The sequence below is a fragment of the Malaya genurostris genome, chromosome 1, assembly GCF_030247185.1.
Source record: "Malaya genurostris strain Urasoe2022 chromosome 1, Malgen_1.1, whole genome shotgun sequence".
NCBI classification, from domain to species: Eukaryota; Metazoa; Arthropoda; class Insecta; order Diptera; family Culicidae; genus Malaya; species Malaya genurostris.
In genome coordinates, this window is record NC_080570.1 from 119177413 (window position 1) to 119201151 (window position 23739).

The 23739-nt window shown below is 37.6% G+C and overlaps 2 protein-coding genes across 2 annotated transcripts in view; one reads left to right on the forward strand and one right to left on the reverse strand.

Annotated features, from left to right (window-relative positions):
* Nucleotides 1-12855, reverse strand: part of LOC131425598 (kinesin-like protein Klp10A) — a 112721-nt gene extending 99866 nt beyond the window's left edge. The window contains exon 1 of the mRNA XM_058587615.1: nucleotides 11628-12855. Coding sequence (XP_058443598.1) covers nucleotides 11628-11676 — 49 coding nt within the window. The 5' untranslated portion in view covers nucleotides 11677-12855. The remainder of the gene's footprint in view (nucleotides 1-11627) is intronic.
* A 9605-nt stretch (nucleotides 12856-22460) lies between these two features.
* Nucleotides 22461-23739, forward strand: part of LOC131425601 (uncharacterized) — a 59994-nt gene continuing 58715 nt past the window's right edge. Inside the window, exon 1 of the mRNA XM_058587619.1 lies at nucleotides 22461-23711. Within this exon, the coding sequence (XP_058443602.1) occupies nucleotides 22689-23711 (1023 nt within the window). The 5' untranslated portion in view covers nucleotides 22461-22688. The remainder of the gene's footprint in view (nucleotides 23712-23739) is intronic.

Genomic DNA, 23739 nt, shown 5'->3' on the forward strand with positions numbered 1-23739 from the left:
CAACATTGTACAGTCAGTCGGCAAGTACACCAGCCCACGTTCTTCTCCGGTGATCCGACGGTACTTGTTTGGATAGTAGCACAACAAACATACAAACCAACCAACAAACGATGAGTTTGTTTGTTGCGATGTTTCGACCCTTGATTGGCAAGATACAGATACGGCGACAAAGGCTGCTTGGCTTCCTGCAAATGTAATGATGAACGATTATCGTATATTTAATTTATTGCTGAAATTATCATCTCCGAACTTGAACGGCATGGATGATTATCGCGGGATCGCGCACATTTTCCTTAAAGAGTAATTCCTTTTTCGTCACACAACTCGGCGGCCACCCCGCCGGGTCCGGACTGCCTGCCTTCCTGCCCAGCAACGGTTAACTTGAACTTGTCTCATTTCGATTGCGCAGCAGCAATTATATTATTTGCCACGGCTGCCTCCGTCCACAGTCCAGCCCAGTCGCAGTATTGTTGTAACGATTAACTACGACGCGATCAGCAGCTTCCATCCGACGGTTCTGCTGACCGTATTAGGATAATTGGGAAGTGAGGGGTGGTTGATTTATGTGTGTGAGTGTGTGTGTGCGTTGTCATCAACCGGAGGAATGTCGTCATCGATGCCGGCAGGCAACCTGGTGACAGTATCGATTCGATTTAATTTCGTACGCAGGAATGAAGAATTTGGTTACCGTATTCTATTGGGGCTTGCAACACTGGCACGGCCGGCTGTCTGACGCGGAGGGGGAGAGAAAGCGGCATTGTTGACATGGATAAATAGTGGGTCACGCGGTTTCCGAACAAACTGACTCGTTACAATCAATCTCTAACCGAGAACACGGCCAAACGCGACTCGAGAATGCCATCGAAAAGTGATTTATTGATTTTCACTTCACAACAATGCAATTATGCGCAATTAAATGCGAATAACTACACTTTTTTTGAGGCAACAGGCGATGAAAACGGACAATCGAAAACGAAACTTGTATCCGGAACCGCTTTTGTCCTTCTGCCAATGAAAGTATATTCCATTTTAGACAATTCAAAAGGAATTAGATGAACAAAGGTCGCTGTTTTGATGGACCTTCGTTGGTATGACAACGGCCTCAGACAACGGCCGAGGTATGTCCTACGGCCTCGTAGGACTGAACCTGTCCTGAATGAAAACAATTTTATTGCTAGCATCTATTCGAAACTACAAGAAGATTATGTTCGACTTCGGAAACAGTAAAAAAAATATTGTTTCACTACACACTCAAAAATAGTTACTCAAAAATGAGCTAGTTTCCACTTACTACAGAAAAAGTGGATCAACTCTTATTTAGAGTAACTTCTTAGTTACTATAATTTGAGTTTTTCCACTGTGAACGATGTTTGGGTAAAATCTACTCATTCATTAAGTAATGCTTTAGTGGAAGTGAGCGAAAAATTGAGTAATTCGCACTCAAATTTGGAGTGAAATTTTATTTCACTTATATCAAATTTGCGTAAAAATGTCTCCTTTTCTGAGTATATTCTATTTACAGGGTGGCAAGTGACGAGTGCCCATAAGAAGGGCCAAAAGACTTTCTTGGCTTTTTCATATATAGAGGTTATGCAATCACCCGATTTTCACACCAAGACCCGGAGGACTGAGTGTCTATACCATTCGAATCAGTACTGTTTTGTTAATTACGCTCCCTGCATTCAATACAGCATTATCAACAATGCGATGGGCCACAAGAATAGCAATACGTTTTTGTTTGAAAGTAGAGATTTCAATATTCCTTGGAACTACGTTTTTTTTCTCCACAATTTGTCCAAACGTTCATCTTCCACTACCACACAGCTCAATGTATTCCATCATTATTTTGTCGGTTACTTCACAACTAACATTTTTTTAGCAGATCATCTCTAATATATAATATTTGCGACAATTTTAGCATGACGGTACTAAACATGGGTAGCATGGCACGGATCCCAAGACCTTCTGCACGTCCAAGTGCATTAGATTTATCTCTTTGCTCGACTTCAATTCGACTAGATTGCACCTGGAAAGTATTTCCTGATTTACACGGTAGCGATCATTTACCAATCATCATCTCAATTAGCAGTAACAAAGGCATTGCTACTTTAGTTAGTATTCCTTATGATTTGACAAAAAATATCGACTGGATTAAATACCAAAGTAATATTTCAAATGTCTTAACTTCAATGGAAGAGCTCCCCCACTTGAAGAATATGACTTCCTCGTTTGTTCGATTCTGGAGGCCGCAGAACAAGCCCAAACCAAATGATTTCTTGGTCCATCGTCTAACAGAAAGCCTTCAAACCTTTGGTGGGACAAAGAGTGTTCAGATGCTAAACACGCGAAACAAAATGCTTTCAAAGCGTTTTTAAAACGAGGAGGAGGAACTCCTCAGAATTTTGAAAAATTCTTGACTTTAGAAACAAAGTACCTCAAGAAACCTCAAATAGCACTCTTTGGAACACGGCCAGACGAATGAGGAATCGCAACGTAGGAAATGAGAGTGAGGAACACTCGAACCGATGGATATTTGATTTTGCGAGGAAAGTTTGTTTGTCAGATTCTGTTCCTACGCATAGGATTATAAGAGAATCTTTTCCAAATAATGGTTCCATTGATAGCCCCTTTTCAATGATAGAATTTTCCATAGCACTCATGTCTTGTAACAATAACGCTCCAGTTTGAACAGAATTAAATTCAACTTGGTGAAGAATCTGCCCGACCTCGCAAAAAGACGTTTGTTGGAATTGTTCAACAAGTTTCTTGAGCAAAATATTGTTCCACCTGACTGGAGGCAAGTGAAAGTTATCGCCATTCAAAAGCCGGGGAAACCAGCTTCCAATCACAACTCATATAGACCCATTGCGATGTTGTCCTGCATCTGAAAATTGTTCGAAAAAATTATTCTACGACGTCTCGATGTCATTCTCAGTTTGGTTTCCGTAGAAATAAAGGGACGAATGATTGCCTTGCATTGCTTTCGTCTGACATCCAAATTGCCTTCACTCAAAAACAACAAATGGCATCTGTATTTTTAGACCTTAAAGGAGCATTTGATTCAGTTTCCATTGATGTTCTTTCAGACAAGCTCCACCAACATGGACTCCCAGCGGTTATAAATAATTATTTGCACAACCTTTAGTCAGAGAAACGCATGCATTTTTCACATGGCGATTTGGCAACACTCAGAATTAGCTACATGGGTCTCCCGCAAGGCTCATGCTTCAGTCCGCTCCTCTATAATTTTTACGTGAATGACATTGACAGCTGTCTAGTAACCCCATGTACACTAAGACAATTGGCAGATGATGGTGTAGTTTCAGTTACTGGACCCAAAGCTATTGATCTGCAAAAACCATTGCAAGATACCTTAGATAACTTGTCCGTTTGGGCTGTTCATCTGGGTATCGAATTCTCTGCGGAGAAAACAGAGCTGGTCGTCTTTTCAAGAAAGCATGATCACGCGCAACTTCAGCTTCATATGATGGGAAGAATGACCCAAAAGTTTTTGACTGTCAAATACCTTGGGGTGTAGTTTGATTCCAAATGCACGTGGGGAGGACACATAAGGTTTCTGATAACAAAATGCCAACAAAGAGTAAATTTTCTTTGAACAATAACAGGATCTTGGTGGGGTTCTCATCCGGAAGATCTAATAAAATTGTATCAGACAACGATACTTTCAGTTATGGAATATGGATGCGTTTGCTTTCGTTCCGCTGCAAACTCTCATATTATTAAACTTGAGCGAATTGCTTTAGGCTGCATGCATTCGACACATACAATGAGTCTTGAAGTTCTGGCGGGAGTTCTTCCATTGAAAGATCGTTTTTGGGAGCTTTCATCGCGACTGCTATTAAGAGGTGAGGTACTGAATCCCCTGGTTATAAGCAACTTCGAAAGGCTAGTTGAGCTTCAATCTCAAACAAGGTTCATGACAGTATATTTTAACCATATGTCACAGGAAATCAACCCTTCAAAATATATTCCTATCCGTGACAGCCTCCTAAATGTCCCTGACTCAACTTTATTTTTCGTTACATCCATGCAGCGCGAAGTGCGTGGAATCCCGGATCATCTACGTTCGACGGAAATCCCAAAAATATTTTCAAGTAAGTTCAGGCATATTGACTCTGAGAAAATGTTTTACACGGACGGATCGCGAATTGAAGAAGCGACAGGGTTTGGTATGTTCAACAATAATGTTTCGGTCTCCTTTAGGCTTCAAGAACCTGCTTCTGTTTATATAGCAGAGTTAGCAGCAGTTCATTACAGTATGATCTAATATGATATTCTAAATGTATTAGGTTTAAAGTATTATGTATGGTTTTTGCATGTATTTCTACCAATAATCATTCATTTTGTCTTTCTCATATAGAAAGGCTATGCAATCGCTGTGGAAATCGACTTTACAACTTTACCTTTCGACTTAGTTCGTCGAGGTCACAAAATGTCTGTGTGTATGTGACAAATAATTTCACTCAATTTTCCCAGATATGGCTGAACCGATTTTAACAAATTTAGATTCAAATGAAAGGTTTTATTGCCTCTTGAATTTCATTTGGATCCGACTCCCGGTTCCGGAATTACAAGGAAATATGTGCAAATTTATTAAAAAAATGCGCACTCAATTTTCTCGGAAATTTCCTAACCGATTTTCGCAAACTAAGAAGCAAATAAAAGGTTTTGAAACTCTTTAAAAAGTCCCCGAAAAGTTGATCCAGATCCAGACTTCTGGTTCCGGTATTACAGTGCGTTTAGTGAAAATTTTAAATTTCATGAGTATTTTTTCACAAACGATGGCGAAACAATGTGCACACTTTTATCAAACTTACTACTAAATTCATCTAGTTGGCAGATCAGGTTAGTTAGTGAATACATAAAAGACTACTTTGGGACTACTAAAGACTGTCCCAGAAAGAATGGACGCAACCAAAAACCGCTGGCATTTCGCAATGGTTCAGAATCTGTCAATTTTTATGGCTGCGTCCTGTTTTTTACACTCTTTTCTAACCAATTGTGCAGTTGTTTATTCGTTTTCATTAGTTTGTTTCGAAATGCGTGGACTTTCAGCAGAACAACGTCGAAAAATTGTGTACAAATGATGCACAGAACGCGGACTGTCACTGAGAAATATAGCAAAATGGAAGGAGTAAGTGAAAAAGCCGTGCAAAATGCAATCAGGAAGTTCGCTGAGGATAACATCTTTGAGGATAAACCGAAAACGGGTCGAAAAAATGTCCTGCTAATTCTCAGTTGGATAAACGTATACTGAAGGCGTTCGAGCAAAAGAAAGAGGTTTCAGTTCGGGATGTGGCCAAAAAAGTGGGCACTTCGAAGTCAAATGTTCTTCGTGCCAAAGAACGTTTGAATCTCCCAACATATAAGAAGCAGAAACAACCAAAACGTAGTCCGAAACAAGAAGCATCGATCAGGCCGAGGGTTCGAAAGCTGTACAATACAATTCTTGCTGGAAATTTGAACTGAATAAGCATGGACGACGAAACCTACGTGAAACTCGATTACAAATCCTTGCCGGGACCAGAATATCATACGGTACGAGAAGGGCAAGTGTTAAACCAGTCCGAGACATCGATTGAAGTCGAAAAATTTGGTAAGAAAGCTTCGGTCTGGCAAGCAATTTGTAGCTGCGGTGAGATTTCGTAACCCTTCATCCCCACTGCTTCAATGAACAGCGAAATATACATCAAAAAATGTTTACAAAAACGACTTCTACCCATGATTCGAAGCCACAAGGATCCTGTTGTCTTCTGGTCAGATCTTGCTTCTTGCCACTACTCGAAATCAACGGTAGAATGGTATACTACCAAAAATGTCACTCTCGTCCCCAAAGACATAAAGCCACCAAATTGCCCACAACTTCGATCAATTGAGGAATTTTGGGCATTAACAAAGGCACATCTTAGGAAACATGTCTCGGCAGCCGAAACCATTCAACAGTTCGAAAAAGATTGGAAAAAAGTGTCAAAACTTGTCGCCAAGAAGTCTGTACGGAATTTAATGAGGAACGTTCGCAAGAAGGCGCGCCAGCTAGTCTACAATGACTAAGTAGCAAATGTTGAGAATAATATTCTGTTGTAGTCTAATATTATCAGTATATTGAATAAAATTTGAATATCTAACACTTGTGAATTATTTACAGCGAAATCAAAGTGCGTCCATACTTTCTGGTACAGTCTTTAGTCCCCGGTTTCCGCTTCCGAAAGCACCGATAATAGTAAAGAAAATCTCCAATAACGGAATTCACTTCTATTTTTCAGCACCGGTAAAACCGATTTTCACATACCATGATTCATATTAAAGATCTCATTGTCTTTGAATATACTGTGCAATTTCATCCTGATTCGACCTCTGGTTCCGAAATTATAGGGCGATGAGTGTCAAAACACTCATATCGTCACTCAAAATGACAAAATGATTTCCCCGGATCGGAGTAGGGTGCGAATAAAGAAATTGATGTCGCTAGATTTCGTATTTCATTATTTTCCTTTTATCAGTTATTTTTCCAATCTGCTTTTTCGTTGGGCAACGCATCAAAGCTAAACATTGTGTGTGTGTGTGTGTGTGTGTGTGTGTGTGTGTGTGTGTGTGTGTGTGTGTGTGTGTGTGTGTGTGTGTGTGTGTGTGCGTGTGTGTGTGTGTGTGTGTGTGTGTGTGTGTGTGTGTGTGTGTGTGTGTGTGTGTGTGTGTGTGTTACCATGCAAAGTGTGGCTTAGGCATTTGTGGCGAAAACTGTTTATTTTTTGTCTAAGCGCGGGTTAGCTTTTATAAAAATTTGGAAAAAATCACATCATCCGAAAAAACCGCTAGTAATTTAGATTTACAAATCACCTAATAGAGGGACACCTATATTTAAGATATCGTCAAATCTCGAAATAAAATCAATTTGAGAGAATTCTAAATGTGGGCAGTATTTCTGCAGATCTCCACCTTTAGCTTGTCGTTAGACAAGATACGGAGATTGTGTAAACTTCCGACATCTCATATTGTGTTTAACTTTCAAAAGTTTGCATGTGAAGCTCAAATTCATCGCGTTGCAATCGTTGCAAGTCGACTTGATTATCATGCCTACTGTTTATTTTGAAATTCGCATCTCGTTTGTTAAAATGTGACCGAAGTAAGAGTAGAAACGTATAAAAATTTTGCTCGTCCATCGTGAAAATTCAAACTACTCGCACGCAAAGTATTCTAAATTGGATTGAAATCGAACGCCGGAGTCGCAGAATTGACGAAAAAAGTGGCCATCTATTTCAAGCAATCCATCCAAAATTTGGCAACCAAGCTAAGAATGCCGTCTACAACCGTGCATCGACTTTAAAAACTAGCAGGACTGTCAACTGTACAAGAATGTGATAACTCCAAATCGTACAATAAGCAAATCAAGTCGCTCGCGCAAGCAGCTGATGAATTCTGATTACAGGATTTAGGATGATTAAACCTACATCAAGACTTAAAGGTTTTAAAGTGTTTCCTGCAGTTCAAGGATAAACTGACAATATGTAGTTCTTGTGCTGAGGGAAGTAACCCAAAGGATGCAGTACTAAACTTGATGGAAAGAGTCAATCCCAAGACCCAGATGATCGTGTTTGCTAGGAAGAAAACATCAGTTTAATATTTTGTTCTATACTCTGTATGAATTGAACTTGGAATACAATGGAACGATCGGAAACAAATACCAAAGATTTTTCGTGTTCGGGTCGGGTAGGGAGAAAGATTTTTATTTTTTATCGGGTCCGGGTTTGGCTCGGGTTTTAGAAAAAAATTATCTCAGGTTCGGTTTAGGACCCGAACACGGGTTTGAGAAAATGCTTACTACTTTTTGATAATTGGTGTCCCATCAGAATATTCGCAAAGCTGGACAGGTTTTTGACATTATGGACACGTAGCCATCTGATGAAGGTAAGTAACGATAGATTTACACAGAACACTTGTATTTCGACCGAAAGTCACAAATAATGGTATAGACCAGCGGGGTTTTGGATGTGTAGCTTTGGCTCTTCCATTTCCGGTGTAGCTCTGGCGTCGTCATTTCCGGTCTAAATAGTATAAAAATTTACAAAATGGTCGCATTTGTATTTACCGTAGCTCGGTAATTATAAGTTAATTTTACTGATCATTCGGTAAAAACTGGCATAGATTCTGTAGAATAAATTGAATTTATCGAGCAATTGATGGTTAACTTCTGTCGAAAATTATTTTTTCTTCGACGAGTTTTGTACAGCAGTCAATTCTCTTTCTGCTAATATATCAGTACAAATAAACATTTGTTGACAGCAGCACCTGATCGGCATGAAGGCAGGTGTTGGCAGAGCAGAAAAATGTGGCAGAGCGTATGTTTTTGTAGATTCCGTTTCTTGCGAAAGTTTATACTGTGCACAACGGTGTGTTTTTTTTCATGCATAATGCGAAGTTTGGTGGGCCAGCCGAAGCAGAACTGCTACTGAAGGAAATACAAAGAATCAAAAGGATCACATCATTATGACACGCTGAGATCAGTTCTTGAAAACATAGGTCAACGCCAATCGATTTTTCAACGGCGTACACTTGAAATACTGAAACAACAATACAATGCATGTTCATGTTAAATGTCTCCGACTCGATTGACAGTTAAATTATGTGATTCCATTAACAAATGACTTCAAACTTATGACAGAAAATCTAACGCAGCTATTATCGATTTTTTTCAAAGACACCCGTATGTTGAAAAGTAAGGCATTTTTAATGCCAAAGAAGAGCCATATCTTAGATATATTAGTTTTTTCATTACAGTCAATATAGCCAAGTAACAATTCGAATTGCTTATGATTTTGACTAGAGTTTATAAGTTTTGTAATTGATTTTATGACAACTATAATAAGAGTCTTGCATAGTTCATTTTCAGAGATTTAAACAAAAATGACGAAGAAGCACAAAAACTAATTTAAATAAATCATGGAGACTTTCACAAAAACTGCATTCATTTCAAAGCGATTCGTTATAATTCTTATTTTTATCTATACATTCACGATAAAAATGAAAGCGCATGAAGGTTTTACGTTTAGAAAAAAGCCTCAAACTCGTGAATAAAATCTAATATATTCTTACTGATTGCATTCCAAACCGACATGACGAACATATATTCAAGAAAAATATTATCAAACTGACAGTTTATCATTTAATGCTGATCGTAAATCTTTTTTTAAATGTTGTTGAATTTGGGATCATTTCGTAAAGGATTTAACGAAGGTTTATGGTTATTCTTCACTTTATTAACCTTCTGAAGAATGGTCCACTTGGCAAGAATATGCTCTTATGGTGGTTTTCAGTAGGCTTTCGTGGAGTTTAAAGTTTCAACGCAAGGTTTATGGTGCTTCATTAAAGACAGCTACAAATATTTATTAATATTAAAAATGTTACTTGAGTGTTTCCGGATGTTTCCGAAGCGACATGATAACCAAATACCCAATTTCAATTGGCCACAGCTCCGGGCACGAAGTTCAACTTCATTAGCTCTGTACCACTGTAAAACATCTATCGAGTAATGGCACGATGCTGAATCCGATCAGAAAAGCATAGGACCATTGTGCGATCTTAGAAAAGGATTTCCTTTATGTATTTTATTTACTTCTTTTATTGATTTATAACTATATCCATCGGACTAAAGGACTAACAGAGTGAGAAAAAGCTCACATGAGTTGCGTATTTTTTTGAAAACAATTACAAAGAATTATTTGAGAATGTCAATTAATTTGACAAATAGTAAAAAAATAAATTATCACAAGCTAAAAGTCGCCAAATTATTGTCGATAGTTTGATTCTGTCAAAAAAGCGACGGAAATGTTCAAACTAAAACAACTCCTCTGCTGCGGTGAATGTTTTTTTTAGCATGCAGTTATTGGTGCTCTTCCTATGAAATTTGTGTTGAAGCAGGGTTGTGTTACGTAGTGATCTTATTGGCATTGGAACTCTAAAAAAAAAAATAGCAATTCGATTCTTCTAACTAAAAATCGATTTCAAAGAACTACTTGATATTTTCTTCCATTTGCCCGATCACAACAGTGACATTAGTTTTGCACTCATTCGTCCCGCCTTATTAACTTTAAACGTGCAATGATGCAGTATTTAAAGAGATCCTGTTCATTCAGTTAGCGACAGGTTTTTTTTACGATGTACAGTTTTGCGGCAGTGTAATTTTATTGCCTTGCATTTGCGTGATATCAACGAAAAGGTCAGTTGGAAATTTGTTTTATTTTGAACAACACTCCGTAGCAGAAGCTTGGCGACGTTTGCTAGTTACTGCAAAGAACACCACAGGACTATGCTTATAGCTAAGATAAGTAACCAGAAGCTTAGCATTCAAGGAAAATGCAATTTGTAAAATGTGAAAGCAATTCCACAATTCTGTTCTTTCAAATCAAAATCCCAAAAATCGATTTCGAAGAAAAATTTTATCATTTTCTTCCATTGAAATACTAATGCTAGTATTGATTAATTTCGTACCGGATGCAGTTTAGTGGCCGGGGATTTTTTTAAATCATTTTTATCCTATTTACAAGAATCGGAACTATTTGGCATTCCTCTAGTTATTTGTAGATTTGATAGCTCAAACCCGTTGCATTTGAAATAGATTCTTTTTGTGGATAGAATATTGCAGTCGAGGGTCATCGAACAAATGAGCTGACCATCGTAACCGCAACGGTCCGTATTTTGGTAACAACACTCAATTGAATTCAGAGAATTAAAAACCATCAGCAAACATCGCCGCACAGCATGCAGGCTTCCACTATCACCAACGATCGTTGTTTGTTCTAGGTGGGTAGGTATGTAAATTCAACGGATCCAGAATCGGTCATTTTCCGGTTCTACTCGGGCTAAAAACCGACGACCACCGTCACCGACCGCCAGGGCAGTGTCAACCTTCATCGTGCGACGGAATCGAACAACAACCATAACAAAAAAAAACAAGCACGGGGCAGTCATAAGGTAGGCAGTACCACAGAGCAACATTCCATAAATGGGGACTTGGCAGCTGGTGAACTGGTTCGAATCTTACGCTCCTCCGCGATTCCAACAAAAGCGCGGTGGAGAAGCCAAAACGAAAAATCAACGGACGGCTGCGGCGATATGACTCACGGGGTCTGCTGCGGCGGTTGCCAACTGTGGGTGGTCGTGCGGTTTTTCATTTTTTGCCGATAAAATATCTTGTAAGATCAAAATTAGTACATTTCACATAGAATTATTTTAATTTTTTTTCGAAAACTATACTTTCTGAAATAAAGAAAAAAAGGTATGAATTCCTTTACAAAAAAAAACTCGATCTTGAAAAAACAAATAGAAAAATCTGCTAACACTGCACCTTTCCCCCAAAATAAGACGTTACTCTCAGCAGAGAGAGAGCGAACAACACTCGACCATCAGAGACAGAGAGAGAGAGAGATAACAACTGCGAGGACAGCACATTTTTATTTCGCAGAGCAGACCACCAACTGTCAAATTCAAGCAGCATCAGGTTTTTGGTTCTATTCTCGCAACGAAAAAAAAAAATGTCAACCGTCGTAGGTTTTGGCGAACCGGAAGTTGCCCCAACCTTTTCCCGACCCGTATGCACTACTATAACCACTTACCATCGCTTCGTTTGATGTTGACTATGCTTCCCTTCTCGAAAAAATCCATCCTACCGGTGATCTTGGTTTCTGGCGTTTCTGGTCGATGTCGATGGTGTTTCTTCTTCTTCTTCCGTCAAACAGGGCGCACACAACACAACACCAAACCAAGAGGTTGCTTGCTGGTAACCAATTTCTATCTATTCTCTCTGCTGTTGTTTTCCACTCTTGCCGCACCCGCGGACTACGGTTGTGGCTGGCTTTCTTGTTTCGCCAGCGGCCGGACAAAATACAACACAACCCGAGCTGCTTCTCTTTCTGCACACCAACACCACTTTTTTGTATTACTGCCTTCTGCCTTCGATTTATCCACTCTTGAATGTGGGGTGCACTAAAAATGCAATGGCTGGAACTATTTTTCAGGCACTCGCTAAAAATATGGAATTTCAGACTACGGTACGGAACTGCTGGCAAAGCAAAGGTCAAACACGCACGAAACAAGGAACAATTTTAAAACTATAAAACGGCCCAAAATAAAGAGGCAAAAATAACCATCAGCCGTTGTTCGGCATCAATTTCAACACTTTTTTCTGCTTGGTTGGAATTTTTAACTCACAGGCGGAAGGCTTTTTTCACTGATCGGGAGAAAAAATGACGACTTTCAAAGCACACTACTCTTCTTCGCCCAAAACCGCGCAGCGGAAAGGAAAAAAAATGGAAAACTAGATCCAGCAGCAGCAGCAGTACCACCACTCGGATTTGGTGTCGCAAATAATGGTGCACAATGGCCTTCCAGGCACGGTCCGTCGTTTCGAAGCAGCACACGGGGGGGAGAAAGGCTGGTTGGTTATCGCCAGTACAGCCTAAATTCCGCTACCTCTCTATTGTTGTAGGTTATAGTTTCTGCTCTGTCCACCTACTTTCACACACACACGACAGGCGGTTGCACATACGCGGCGGATCACGGATTTACCGAAACGAAGGGAAAAAATAGAAACGAATTACTTTATCCCTTTGCGGTCGATGTCACTGTGCGATGGTGGAATCGGCCACGATGCAAGCGAAACACTGCGGCCAGTACCCACTATGGTTATTAACTACGGGAAGTCCACGGGAGTGAGGCGTTCCGTTGATTATTCGTTCGAGTAAAATCACTTCTATCTAGCAGCAGCAGCAACAACCAGCCAGTCCGAGAGCAGCATATGCGGATTTGGTAGAAAATGTGAAGCTTTGCACAAACGGGCAACAGTGAACGAAGACTACACTCACACATGCGTACGGTTGTGCAAAACAAAAAGACTGTTTCAAAGTTGGTCAAAATAGCTGTGATTGCAAAGGTGCTGGTGCTCGATATTTTTAGCGAAAGCATTCGTACCCAACGGAAAGCGAATACTCTACCTTTCCAAAACGTTCGTCTTGGAACAAAGTTTTCACTAACACCAAAACACATCTGAAACACGGCGAATCAGCCGCGAGTGACAGTTCCGTTTGAATTTGATCGCCGATTTTCGCTGATCGGTGGCGAAATCGATGTTTCGATGAATTTACATCGTCGAGCGGCTCGATGAAGCCGTGGTAAAATACGAGGGATCCTTAGAGCAAATTCAGCAGCTGCAAGATTCATATGGGTGGTCTATAATGTAAATGAAACTGAAACAAACGTATCCCCAGCAATCCGTTTTAGTTTTATTTATTCGACCAGTTCTACTGTCAAATTTAAAACTGGTATACACTGCCGTTCTATTTTTTCTATATTTGAAACACAGATAAAACGCTGCTGAGGCTGCCAGTTTATTTTGTTATAATTTCTAGATTTAAATTTTAAAACTGACATAAATTATGCATCTAGAACTAGAACACTCCTGGACGTGCCCTTAGAGAACTCGATTAAACGATGATACAAATGATGATGAAATTAAACATTTTTTATATAAAATCGATTTGATTTGGTACCAGGGTAAGGATTCGTAAAATCTCAAAAAGAAGTATAATTATTTTAATTTTTTGTTCAAATATTGAGAAATATTTGATAAATACCTTTGATAATGATAACGATTTGCAAAACAAAATTGTTCTTAAAGTTACTGTACAATAAATTTTTTCCTAAACATATATACCATTCTATGACAAATGAACCTATTTGAATGAAACTATTAAATATCATAAATAATAAAATAAACCTCATTTAGGGGTTAGGCAAAATTCGTGCTAGGGCACATAACCGTTTTTATTTTTTTTACGTTTCGTCTTTGACTCATCAGTGCAGAGCAGTTTAAATTGAGCTGCTTTGTGCTAATCTCGGCAGTTCAATTTGAACCGCTAAGCAGACGTAAAATTTCTGCTATTTACAGAACACTTTTTGTGTCCTAGCACAAATTTTGGCTAACTCCTAAATGACCAATCCTGCATCGGCCAGAAATAGTCGAAAACACGTTTTCGTTCGTCTTGTCAGAAAAGACATTGCACTTCGTTGCAAAACAAAAAGTGTTCTGTAAATAGCAGAAACTTTACGTCTGCTTAGCGGTTCAAATTGAACTGCCGAGTTTAGCACAAAGGAGTTCAATTTGAACTGCTCTGAACTGATGAGTCAAAGACGAAACGTAAAAATAATTAAAAAAAAAAATAAACTTATTTTTTTGTTGAAAAATTAGGAAATGGTTATTTTCATAATAGTGTAACTTTAATTCGAAAATAATTGTATTCTTTGAAAAAATTTCATTTTGTAATAACATCTTTCAAATGTTTCTTCTGGTAAGTCATTTTAATGATCAATAGAATCAAATTATTATAATTTGGACAAAAAGTTAAAACAGCAAGAAGGACGACACTCCGTTATTTGATGCTAGAGTAATTCTATGGGTTTTTTTTCGATTGGATTGGAATTACAAAGGACATGTTATATGATTCAAAATAATGTGGAATAAGTGTGATTGAAAAATTTAAACTGCTCGAAATTCACAGTTCATCAGATTTGATATCATAATTTTAAGCAGTTTTGAAAATCAGAAGTTAAAAAATACTACGCGAGTGCTCAAAAGAATCAAAACAAAACATCAATATTGTTGCCAAATCAAATTGAAACCAAAAAATGATATGTTTACGTTAGATTATAAATTCCTCGAAATGATCGATGGAATTAAAAGAGTTTTAGCAAGAGTGGATTGAAAATGTTATGTTTGAATCATTTTTTTAGATTGTCTAAGAATGTTTACAAGCTTAATGTTACTTTGGCGGTTTTATTATGACGGATCGTTCCAGGACATCAAATATGACACCTGGACCATCTCGTGAGGCTATTCACAGTAACGATACCCTCAAAAATACAGGTCGGTGAGAAATATAGCCCTTTGAGGACTTCAATTGATCGAGAATGTGATCAAGAATTGGGCTGCCTATGCGAATGCGGTTCTAGCAATAACAGTAATTGCAAATGACATTGACTTTATGATCTTCGAAGGTTTCATGAAAAGTTTAGAGTTTCACGACACTGTAATTAGTTTGAAACTTACCTTTCCGATCGTATTGAACATTTTTATTGATTTCGAATTACAGAATTATCTTGCACCAGAGCCAGGTTCAACAGTTGATCATGTAAGGTAACAGAGAATTGCACTATTGCAGAGCTACCAATAACAAATATACAGACTAGATAGCGAAAAAATTTTTTGTTCACAACACGGTCCTCTGTTGAACTGACAACAATGATGGTTAACTGAAAGCATTCCCGTAAAAAAATAAACCATTGATTTTACAGCATTAACAATTGATTCACAATTCGATATATGGGTTACAATACATTTTATTGTATCTTGACAAGATTTTTTTCATTTCCAATGATTCAATATATTGTTTCTACGACTCTACAATTGAACTTATTGTACACGTGGTGTTTCAAACAATATGCAAACTGTACATTTGATGGTTTTCCAAGAAAACATGTATGAGAAAATTTTATGATTCGAATTGTTACGATACTTAACAACCTATACATTCTATTGTAAAAAGCATATTCACAATTAATTGAATAGTGTGTAACAATACATTAAAATCTTTTTCAATGGTCAAAGCAAAATTGTGGCAGGTTTTGTAACAGCAAATCGTATTGTTTTTCTACAGTATTTTTTATTCGGGTTGCTGAGATCCTACCACTATTTGTTAACAGTGCGAATGTCAAAATCACAAAATGTTTAACTCAAGATGGATGATGATTGCAAATTTATCTGTCGAAATACAAGGCAAAATAAATTTACACTTGTAAAATCATTTATAAATTATTTCAACACCGTTTTTTAATGCGAAAATGAAATTTTCGTGATAAAAAAATCATTGTCTACCTCTGTTATTTTTGCAGCACCCAAGATTCTGTTTGAAACAATGAAAATATTCAGTTTCGATTTCAGTATGTGAGAAAATGTCATGTTGATCATGTTCAAACGATTTTATTGGTCGCGTACATTATGAAATACCGTTCGAAGGACTTTACCGATGCACAAACTTAACGAAATATATGATAAAATCCGTTTTACTGTCTTTTGATTCATTCCTCTAGTCTTCAAATGATTCATTCTTCTAGTCTTCAAAATAAGTATTTTTTCCACAACACCAGTTTTAACAAGTCACAAAAATATTTTTTTATTTGGTTTTCAGAAAACAAATTGCGAACAGAGGGCGAAAATTTTGACTTGTCGGATCAAAAGACCTTAGAGAAAATCCAACAACACGTGTCCTCAAATCAAGATAATTTAATCAGCGGACTCTGTAGCTTTAGCAAAACATTAGTCCCAGCTCTTTATGAACTGTTAGATAAAACGCTTGGATGAGTTGGAGTCGTAGTTATTTAACTTGGAAACGCTTGCTATTGTCCAGCTAAACAGAAGACATATACACAAAGCAATTTGAGGTAAAAGTCAGACCTGTTGTTTTTCCTGAACCAATTATTGATAAAAATCTACCACATCATTTCTGAAAAATAACTACCTGACTTTTAACAGACCCTTTTCGCTTGAAGTGAAATCAATTGGACATATCATGGCAATTGTATGAGTGAGCAATGCTGCCATTTTAACGGGCACGAATTTGACCTCTCTTTCTCTTCTACTTCTGGATATCTTGTTAATATGATGTCTTAGCTTTTAAGCAATTAATAAATCGAAAAATTTTCGGCGGAATTGAAGTTTTCTCGCAGCTAGCTGAATGCGATCGGAGTCAGGTAGAAACCGAGCCCTGGCAAGCTCCATAAAGTTGATTCGAGTAAGAATACTTCAATTATACGTATAACGGTGTAGACGTAAAATTCACTCCACTGCAAAACAACAAACAAACTTGTCTCGTAACCATCGATACGTAGTAAGTTCGTTGTTGTGTTACCTGCTTACTTAAACTTTATTGTTGAATCTCGGCGAAAAAATTTGCCAAGATTTGCACAGCATTTGCATTTGAGAGCTCGGTAATCGGCTCAATAAAATGATAATTACTGGGAATTGACTATCTAGGAAATTCTCGGCAATCCTAAATTTTGTAACTGTCAAAGTAAGTACTTTGATTAAATAACCGAATTATCCGCTATTCTTACAAAAATTAACGTATTCCGCATAATTTTTTCCCGAACAGTTTGCACTTTGAAATAATTAGGTAAATTTGACAGAAATAGTACGAAACGATCAGCAGCTTATCAACTTTTAAAGAATCGCTCGATAAAAATTATTTTACGCAAACACCTAGCACGCCATTTTGTATTTTAGTTAAATTTTAGCAAAGTGAATAAATTGGAGTCAGTTTTAAACAAAGGATAATGTTACCGAACTCTCATCACAAATTACTGATAAGTATAGTGAAAAATGACAGCTCGAACAAACTAAAAATGTTACTGAGTTCGGTAAAGAAAATTAAATGTGTAAGTGCGGACGTTGAAGCATTACACTGACGACACGACCAGACACTCCGAATAAAAATCTGCTTTCAAAGTGATCGTTCACGATTTACCTCCAGTTACCAAAAAATGAGCGACCCCTTGTTATTGATGAAATTAATCTTCTCAAGCAACACTGTTTAGGGTGTTCCCAAGTTACTAAGGAACTTGATAATAAACAAACATTTTGAAAGCGCTCCAGATACGTATAAACAACACAAATTAAAATGTGAAACAATTTGTATATAGTAGAAAATATTGATTAGTGTTTCAAGAATAGTTGTAATGACTCCAATAAGAAAACCCAATGAAGGTTGACTATAGTTCACTATATGGTTGCAAAAATATAGTTGCAAAATAAATTTGTGTGTTTTAAAATGTCTCGTATAGGTCAGCTTCTTTATAATTTTTACGTGAACGACATTAGGTTTTGCACGATGACGACACTAATGAACTGCCGATGAATCAAGTTCATCTCTGACAGTTGCCGTGTACTTGTTTTGTTTTGCGACTGCAAGTTGAAAATTGAAAAAATGACGAAAAAGTGCCTGTTGAAAACGTATTCCACAGTGAAAATAACTAAAAAGATTGCCCTGTATGTGTTTCCAGCATCAAGGAGCGATATATGTATGAATCTGTTGAGTGTGAGACGACTTGCAATTTTTACATTCGAACGATGAACTTCTGATGAACTTTTAAACTGTAAACAAGTACACGTCGACTGTCAAAAAAAGTTCATTCTGTTCATTTTTGTGAGGTTATGTCATGTTCGTGCAAAACCTAATTGACGGTATCAGTTACTGGACTCAAAGCTATTAATTTTCAAAATCCTTTGTAATATAAATTGGACAACTTGTCCATTTTGGCTGTTCAGCAAGGTATCGAATTTTCTGCGGATAAAACAGAGATGGTCGTCTTTTCAAAGAAGCATCCCGAATAAAAAATATTGTAGAAAAACAATACGATTCGCTGTTACAAAACCTGCCACAATTTTGCTTTGACCATTGAAAAAGATTTTAATGTATTGTTACACACTATTCAATTAATTGTGAATATGCTTTTTACAATAGAATGTATAGGTTGTTAAGTATCGTAACAATTCGAATCATAAAATTTTCTCATACATGTTTTCTTGGAAAACCATCAAATGTACAGTTTGCATATTCTTTGAAACACCACGTGTACAATAAGTTCAATTGTAGAGTCGTAGAAACAATATATTGAATCATTGGAAATGAAAAAAATCTTGTCAAGATACAATAAAATGTATTGTAACCCATATATCGAATTGTGAATCAATTGTTAATGCTGTAAAATCAATGGTTTATTTTTTTACGGGATGATTACGCTCATCTTGAACTTCATATGGTATTAGTCCAGATTTTGATTTTCAAATCCATCGAAATGTAAATCGATTCCAAATGAATCTCATAATAACTAGGCCCAGCAGATCATTTTTGTCCGGGCATGTTGAATCAACAGTAATTAAATTTCATATTAGGTGTGAGTTGGTTCGACATTAAATAAAAAAAAAAATAGCGTACCAAATAATTAGTTTGAGCTAACTCTATATTGTATCTTTTTTCATTCTGCCATTTTGGTGCTTTTGGCTCAAACCTTTCTATAAGAATAAATTTCAAAACTGCTGTCAGGTCAGCTGCTCTCAGTGGTGCGGTTTCACGAGAAAATTAAATACGATTCCGTCAATATCAGGTAAACGGTGATTTTTTAAGAGCTTGAGAACTTTTTTAAACAATAAAACGCATAAAATTTGCAAAATCTCATCGGTTCTTTATTTTAAACGTTAGATTGGTACATGACATTTACTTTTTGAAGATAATTTCATTTAAATGTTGACCGCGGCTGCGTCTTAGGTGGTCCATTCGGAAAGTCCAATTTTGGGCAACTTTTTCGAGCATTTCGGCCGGAATAGCCCGAATTTCTTCGGAAATGTTGTCTTCCAAAGCTGGAATAGTTACTGGCTTATTTCTGTAGACTTTAGACTTGACGTAGCCCCACAAAAAATAGTCTAAAGGCGTCAAATCGCATGATCTTGGTGGCCAACTTACCGGTCCATTTCTTGAGATGAATTGTTCTCCGAAGTTTTCCCTCAAAATGGCCATAGAATCGCGAGCTGTGTGGCATGTAGCGCCATCTTGTTGAAACCACATGTCTACCAAGTTCAGTTCTTCCATTTTTGGCAACAAAAAGTTTGTTAGCATCGAACGATAGCGATCGCCATTCACTGTAACGTTGCGTCCAACAGCATCTTTGAAAAAATACGGTCCAATGATTCCACCAGCGTACAAACCACACCAAACAGTGCATTTTTCGGGATGCATGGGCAGTTCTTGAACGGCTTCTGGTTGCTCTTCACTCCAAATGCGGCAATTTTGCTTATTTACGTAGCCATTCAACCAGAAATGAGCCTCATCGCTGAACAAAATTTGTCGATAAAAAAGCGGATTTTCCGAATGGACCACCTAAGACGCAGCCGCGGTCAACATTTAAATGAAATTATCTTCAAAAAGTAAATGTCATGTACCAATCTAACGTTTAAAATAAAGAACCGATGAGATTTTGCAAATTTTATGCGTTTTATTGTTTAAAAAAGTTCTCAAGCTCTTAAAAAATCACCCTTTACTTATGTGATGAATTACATCTTTGTACTTTTTTACAATACATTATTCTTTATTTGTAACTAACCCGATTCACCCTAAATTCAACGGGTGCCTCTATCTGCCGTCTCATATTTTCAAGATCGGTTTATTGGCAAATTCTACCAGTGGTTTGGGTGGCCTTAGAGTAGGTAGTCCAAAACGGGTTCCTTATTCACCGAGTAAGATAAGCGCTTGGCCCATGACGTCTCTTTAAAGTAAGTACCTCTGACACGCAATGAGGCTTGAGTCTTTGCAACTTACCGCGAGAAGACAATATTCCACTCGAGCTAGTCGGAATTAGTTTTGTTTACATTCCTTATGCTTTCCACACGCAGTAACCAAGGTAATAGTAACTGTTATTCAAAATCAATAGTTTTTCAACTTGTGTTGCCAGTTTCTAATTTTTTAAAGCGATTTCATTCTGACATTATCAGTTACAGAGGGGTAGTTCAATTTGCGATACAGTTTTCAATAGCGAGTGGCAGATCGTGTCGTCGATTACACTCAACAATTTCTCTTCCCTACTTATATGTACAAGATTCTATACGGACTAGCCTGAGAACGCCATACTAGAAAAAAAGGATGTTGCCAATAATTTGTTCGGAAAATTTGAGAGCTGGATATCTTGTTAATATGAGGTCTTTGATTTTATTAAGTAATCGGTAACAGCCGATGATTAGATCGACGACACGACCAGAAACTCTGAAAAAAAAATCGAAATAAAAAGTGTTCGTGAGCCAGTTACCATAAATATAGCGACCCCTTGAAAATGACTATTTGAGCAACACTGTTTAAGTTGCTATGAACTAGTTACCAAGGAGCATCAGAATAAATAAACAAACAGTTTGAAATAGTTGTTGAATAATTCCACCGATTTGATTTTTTGTATCTTTTTTACCTGGAAGAAAAAAATGGTTCCAGTACAACAAAAAGGGAAGGTAATAAGAGCATAAGTAATGTAATATTGTATATTTTGCATATCTTCTTGTAGTTTACGGAATTTATTGATATAGTTCTGATATGGGAATGGGTCATCTGTATTTTCATGAGCAATTATAGTTTAATTCGTTAGGATGCACGAAGAAAATGAAATTCCAGATTTTAGTGGAATCATATCCGCAAATCGATTTAATATTTAATACAGATACAGAAGCAAATGAAAAACGATCGTAAGACATGTCCACTGAATACCAAACGAAATCAAGAATAAATTGAAGGGAAAAACCATTTCGACTTCACGAAGACGCTAGTGTAATAAACAATTTGGAGATATTCTTGAATTATTTACAATATATATATATATATATATATATATATATATATATATATATATATATATATATATATATATATATATATATATATATATATATATATATATATATATATATATATATATATATATATATATATATATATTTTATGCTTTAATAACTTTTACTTTTTATTGATTGTTTTCATTCTGGTATTGTCAGAAAAAGACATACATTTTTTTCAAGATCATGCTTTATATTTTTGTTTCTATGTTTTTTCCTACGAGTAAACTCTTTTCAAGAAAACATTATTTACGATAGTCGCATAAAACAATTATTTTATGTTTCAAATTCGCATTATTTTGATTTTCAAATTCTTCGGAATATTTCCTCTCCAAACATAGTTGTGCGCTGTAAGTGTACCCATAGGCAAATCTTTCAGTACCACCCGACAATACTTTCTAACTACGAATATGAATTGATTAGAGCCTTCCTCCCTGAGACAGCGACGAAATTGTTTCAGTTCTTAAAAAATAAAGATACAAATTAAATCAAAGTTGAGCAAAAATGACTCAAAACTCTCTAAAAGAATAAATTTAATACCTGCCAGCGGCCCAACTACACTCAGTGGTTTCGTTTTAAGTGAGAATCTCTTGTTTTTGTTTACATTCCATATGTAGTTACCAAGGCTACTGGTAACTGTTTTTCAAAATCAATAATTTACTAACTTGTGTTGCCAGTTTCAACACGTTTTCAAGCGATTTCGTTTTGACATTACCAATTACTGAGGGGTAGTTAAATTTGCGATACAGTTTTGATACTCGAGTGGCAGGTCGTGTCGTCGATTAGATTATTCTTCCTCTCGTATTTCTATTTATCCAGAAAAAAAATGACAACCGCACTAACACGTAACACGATTTTGCCACCCGTCCATTCACCGTCATGCTGTTTACCTATCTCGATCAAAACGACTGCTGCGGTAATCTTTTCCGATCCCCCTTTTTCGTCGATTCGCCGTATTCTGCTCATTTTAAATTTCGCCCGTCGGAAGACTGTTTACAAAATATTCGGTTTGCGTCGCGTGCTGTGCTATTATCGCTGGGAAGAAAAATGGACTGCCTAGGTTTATTTTAGCTTATTCGGTTGAATTTACGGGAGAATATTTTTGTTGTAAAATCAAAGTGAACAGTGGGTAAACCGAGATTCGTTAGTGAAGTGTGTGAAATTTATTTCGTGTGTGCAAAGTGAAAAGAAAAAAAAAATGAAACTCGTAACGGACGCCAGCTGTGAAGCACTGGAACCGGTTCGGATTGCAATCCGGGAGCGGCCCAGTGACATCGACGATGAGGATAGTATCATTCAGCACCACTCGGCAAACGATCAGATTCTGATCGTGGATGAGAGGCCGTTCGTGTTCGATTTCGTGTTCCGACCGGAAGCGTCCCAGGCGCTGGTGTACGATGCCCTGATTCGGCCGCTGGTAGTGAAAATGATCAATGGTTTCTTTTGTACGGCGTTGGCCTACGGTCAAACTGGAACGGGAAAAACGTTCACCATGGGACTGCAGTGGGATCACAGTGGACCACATGATGTCAATCGAGGAATGATAACGCGTGCCCTGGATCAGACGTTCGATTTGCTGAGGGAATCACGCGACCAGGAGGACTACGAGATCGAGGTGTCGTTTGTTGAGATTTATAATGAAAAGATTTATGATTTGCTGTCGGAGAATTCGACGGAACCGGTAAATTTACGTGGGTGTAAGTTTAACGGTGGAACGAAGCGTTTGGTTAGCCGGGCCGATCAGGCACAGGATATTCTGATCGAAGGAAACAAAAACCGACACGTTCGGCCGACCAAGTTGAACACGCTGAGCTCGAGATCGCATGCCATTTTTAGCATTCATGCTTCGGTGGTACACGACGATGCCCGGATAGTGTCGGCACTGCATCTGGTCGATTTGGCCGGTTCGGAAGGTGTTCGCCGAACCGGACACCAAGGTGTTGCGCTGGCCGAGGGTGTCCACATCAATCAGGGTCTGTTGAGCATTGGAAAGGTTCTGCAGGCGCTGTCCATCGGTAGTAAGGTCGTTCCCTATCGGGACAGTATTCTAAGTTCGGTACTGCAGGATTCGTTGAATTTAAATTCGTACCTAACCCTGCTGGCCTGTGTCAGTCCCCTGCCGGAGGATATGAGCGAAACGCTGTCCACGATTCGGTTTGCCCAGGGGGCAAAAACATTGAAGAATAACCCGCAGATTAATGCCATCACAGCGGAATTGAAGGTGAGTGTTTTTTTTAATGTTTGAACTT